Below are 4,904 nucleotides of genomic sequence, written 5' to 3' on the forward strand. Positions count from 1 at the left end.
TGTGGGAGGTTCCTGTTGACGAACGTGAACTTTTCCTCTGTGTCGCCGACCCTGAACTTTTCCAGGTCCCCTTCTGGTTCCGGTCTGGGCTTGTCGTCTACCCTGGCATCTAGGTCAGCTAGGAACACCCCCGACGCTTCCTTAGATTTCTTCCTTAAGGACAGGCTGGCATTGTCGCAAGCGACCGCTGTCTCCAAATCTCCCCTTATGCACCCTACAGACCCGTCGTCGGTAACAAACTTCATGACTAGAAGCTTCGTGTTGATTATCGCTTCAACATCATTGATCGTCTTTCTCCCCAAGATGATGTTGTAGGCTGTGGAATCTCAAAGAACCACGAATTCGGCCATTGCCGATCTCCGGCCCTGTGCCTGTCCCACAGAGATCGGCAGGATATTACTCCGTCTGGCTTGATGAAGTGGTCGCCTAATCCAATGACCCCGTGTTGGTGCGATGATAGGTCGGCGTCCCTTAATCCTAGAGCGTTGAACACATTGCGAAACATGGTGTTCGAGTCTGCCCCCGTGTCGACAAGGATTCTTTTGACGAGGCCGGTTCCCACCCTGGCCGTGATGACCATAAGTGGGTTCTCGGGTGCCTCGTCAAACCATTGGTCTTCGGGGCCAAAGGAGACGCATGGGGGCCTCTTAGAACTTCGCATTGGGGCGGAGGAGATCGCCAGGACTTTGGCGTCTTTCTTGTGAGCTGACCTAGACCTCGGCGTGGAGTTTTTGGCGGTTACTACGTTTATCACCGTGAGACCATGGTCTTTGTCTTCTGGCTCTTGTCGCCGCTTTGCCGCTCGGGTCTTGGCCTCTTCGTTGTCTTGATCGCGTTGCCGTCTCCTCGGCTCCCGTATGAGATGGGAGAATTCAGAGAGTTTGCCATCTCTTATTGCTTGCTCTAGTGCATCCCTCAGGTCAAAGCAGTCTCGTGTTTGGTGTCCGTAGCCTTTGTGGTAGTCACAGTAGAGGCTCTTGTTCCCCCCCGTTCGGTCCTTGAGTGGTCGGGGCTTCGACAAGATCCCTCTTTCGGCTATTTGCTGGTAAACTTCCACAATGGGAAGAGTGAGTGGAGTGTAGTTGGTGAACTTTCCGATCCGGGGAAACGATCTGTGTACCTTGGTCGGCCCTGCCTCCCTGGCTTGTTCTTTGTGTCTCTCCCCGTTACCTTGTTGCCTAGGTTGATTGTAGCCGGAGTGCCGTTTATTGGCGGCCACGACCTGGCTGACTTCTTCGTCATTTATGTATTCCTTAGCCACCGTTTGGATCTCGTGCATCGTCCAAACCGGTTTCGTGGTAAGGTGTTTTCGAAAGTCCTCGTTCAGGAGGCCGTTCGTCAGGCAAAGGCTGGCCACCGAGTCGGTTAGGCCGTCGATTTCCAAGCATTCATCGTTAAAGCGATCCAGGTACTTTCTGGTCAGCTCCCCGGGTCTCTGGGTTATCCCAAGCAGGTTGATCGGGTGTTTTGCCTTTGCTATCCGCGTTGTGAATTGAGCCAAGAAAGCACGGCTGATGTCCAAAAATCCGTAGATGGATCCCTGCGGGAGGCCGTTAAACCACCGGATCGCTGGCCCGGCTAGGGTGACTGGGAAGGCCCGGCACCTCACCTCGTCCCCTACTCCCTCCAGATTCATTCTAGCCTCGAAAGCCGTGAGGTGTTCCAGAGGGTCTTGAGTTCCATCGTACCTCATGTCCGTCGGTTTGTCGAAGTGCTTCGGCAACCGGACCTCAAGGATGGACCGATGGAACGGGGTGGCGCCCATTATCACGGGTTGCCACGTCCTCACAGGCGTTCCTTCCCCACCTTCTCGATCTTGTCCGGTGTGGTACGTTTCCTTACCTTGGGAGTAGATGATTGTGTCGTTTCGTCTCCTCGGGATGGGAGAGTCTTCTCGGGTGCTTTCCGCTTCCGTTCTGGAAGCGGAGGTGTGCCGGGGGTGGCTTCGGTGGGAATCTCTCTCCCGGCTCTCCGGGGATGGGGAGTAAGTAGGATCGGTGGTCCGCCGATCGTGCTCCTGATCAGCTAGTTGTCATTCCAGATTCTGGACTCTGTGGCATAGCTCTTGCATTATTCGGGCGCTGTCACCGCCAGTTCCTCCAAAAGGTCGCGTCTCTCGCGTCCTTATTCGCGGTTCAATGTGTTACCGGGGGGACCTTCGCCGTCCTCCCGGTGATGCGACAGAGGCTGCCGTCTTTGCCCCGGCTGCTCGGCCTTGGTCTCCAAGGCCCGGCACAACTTCCATAACGTCCCCATAGACGGCGCCAATGTTCGGTAGGGCGGTTACCGGACAATTCGGGTGGATGTTTGGGGGAGTGAGAACGCTTCAATTGTGGTCGTGCTGGGTTCGGATCTGCCGGGTAGCCGAGCTCTTGTTGAGGAAAAAGAGGGGGTGTCACCTGCAAAGACACTCCGACGCTCTAGTCAGCTAGTGTGCAGGCGGGGAATAGGTTAGGTGGAAAGTGTGACGTACCTTGGGGGAGGGTAGGACCCTTCCCTTATATACCATGTCAGGTGTGGGCCCCAAGAGGGCAGAACCCAACTTCTTCGAAGCTTCCTTGCACAGCTGTGGCAGCCAGCTGTCCCGAACGGATGCGCGGGTCGGATAGGTTCGGGTCACCTAACCGTTGAGGTCGGGTGGTGCTCGGGTCGGGTAGGCCCAAGTTCTTTCTTGGGTCGGGCCGTAACAATATTAATATATATTTTTATATGATTGATATTTTAATTAGGTAATTCCTAGTATAAATCTGATAAAAATCTAATACCATTTTTTTTGTTTTAATTTTTTACGGTATTTTTAATAGATAAAAAACTGTTGTGTATTTGAATTTTTTTTAAAAATTTGTCCATAGTTAACGAATTACTATATATGTAAGACTGAATTTTAAATTCTTAATATTTACTTAAGCAGATGAATAAATTGATCATTGATTAACTTAAGTAGATACTACCATCTCCTGTCTAGACTCTAGAGCCCAATCGTTTCCCTTTTCTCCAAAACTAAGTGGGAAGCAATAGCCAAAAACACCCCTAAAAATACGCTTGGGTCGCATACCACTTAGAGTATTAAAAAAAATAGAATGATAGAAATTAGAAAGACAAAAACAATGATGACGAAAAAATAAAAAGAGAGAGAGAGAAAAAGCAAATTTAGAAGAATTATGGAGTATTCACCCTTGACCCTCACCTTCAGGGAGTGTAGTGAAATGGCTGACTGGAATGTGGCTAATTGTTTGTGAGAGCCTCAGAAAATTTTAGTAGTACGAATAAAATTATATAAGGATAATTTCTATTTTTAAAGGGTATAGATAAATTTACAAATGCTATATAACTTTATGATAAATAATATGCTTTCTCATCTCAACAAACTATTGAAATAAAAAGCCTAATAATTTCAATTATATGTGAGAAATTAAGTTTCAATTTGACATAATTAATTAATAGGTTACTAGGTTAGTGTCGCAAACTCCGTTAAAAATAATTATTTTATTAAGTTAGTTTATTTATTTATTTTTAGTTTTGATATTAGATTAAATTTGACAAGATAATTATTATAGTATGTTAAATTTAATAAATATATTTTCTTTAACGTAAATTAAAACAATTTATATTTTATTGTCGAACAAACACAAATATGTATAAGAAAATTTTGTGGGGCAAATGCTCCCCCTCACGTACACATGGGTCCGTACCTGAAAAATATTTTATAAAAAATATTTTATTATTTGTTATTATTATAAAATTATGAAAAATAAATAACTAAATAAATAAATAAATAAATAATAGAAAATGCAAATCAAAGAGTATGATAATATCATTTCGCCAATTTCAAGGCAACTCTTATCTTCTTCTTTTTTTCTTTTTTCTTTTTTTTTGATGATAGGCAACTCTTATCTTCTATTATCCCTGTATATAGCTGAATGGCTGATACTGTTAAAATGATCTAAGCTGGAAAAAAAAACAAACACTTTAATTATTCTTGCATTAATAAAGTTATCATTCAATTTTATTATTAATAAAAATATTTTTAAGTAACTTAAAAATATATAAAAAATATCTCATCGTGATAAAAATCTTATTTTATTAACGAAAAACTAATATAATTTGTTTGTCAATAATATCATAATTTTATTTGATACAAAAAAAATTATTTATCATATTATTTTTTTCGATTAACATAAAATATTTCAGTATATGAGTATGTATTATTATATTTTTAAATAATTTAAAAATATTTTTTAGATAACAAAATTTAAAAATATTTTTGTTAACGACAAAATAATTTTAATAATTTGCTCAAAAAAAAATATCATTTAACTAACATGTATAAAACAAAAAGCAATATTATTAGAGTAATTTAATAAAACTTACTTATAATTTTAATATAACTATTTATTTAATTCTTGAATGCTATTCTTGTTTGTTATTTAATTAAAAAGTTTAGAGAACTTAAAACAATTTTTATATTTTCTAACTAAAGTTTTTGAATTTTTATTATTCAGCTAAAAAATCAACAAAGTTCAAAATAATTTTTATGCTAAAATTTTGTTTTAATAATTTTTTATTTATTGTTCAACTAACTACACAAGATATATATGTTATTTTTATCTTTCTTCCAAAGTTTTTTTTAACTTAGTAATCACTTTTTACTTATTATCATCACTAATAATAATAAATAAAAAATATTAGGTGAGCAAATATTTTTAAAATAAATCTAAATAAATTTTATGAATATTTTTTATGTCTTTTTTTTAAGCAACCTTCACTTACATCGTCTTTAGTTTTTTTCAATTCCGTTTTTTATTTATCCATTTTCCTCTTTTTTTTGCATTACTTTTTCTTTCTCTTTTCCCTTCTTCTATATCATCATTATTTTTCCTTCTTCTATATCATCATTATCATCA

The 4,904-nt window shown here is 40.2% G+C and overlaps 1 protein-coding gene across 1 annotated transcript; it reads right to left on the reverse strand.

The window, feature by feature from the left end:
• Positions 1-265: 265 nt before the first annotated feature.
• LOC107483568 (uncharacterized) lies at positions 266-1,765 on the reverse strand. The gene has a single exon (XM_016104186.1). It carries the CDS (start codon positions 1,763-1,765, stop codon positions 266-268), a length of 1,500 nt encoding a protein of 499 aa, XP_015959672.1.
• Positions 1,766-4,904: the final 3,139 nt, after the last annotated feature.

This window comes from Arachis duranensis, chromosome 4, assembly GCF_000817695.3.
Source record: "Arachis duranensis cultivar V14167 chromosome 4, aradu.V14167.gnm2.J7QH, whole genome shotgun sequence".
In the NCBI taxonomy this organism is placed as follows: domain Eukaryota; kingdom Viridiplantae; phylum Streptophyta; class Magnoliopsida; order Fabales; family Fabaceae; genus Arachis; species Arachis duranensis.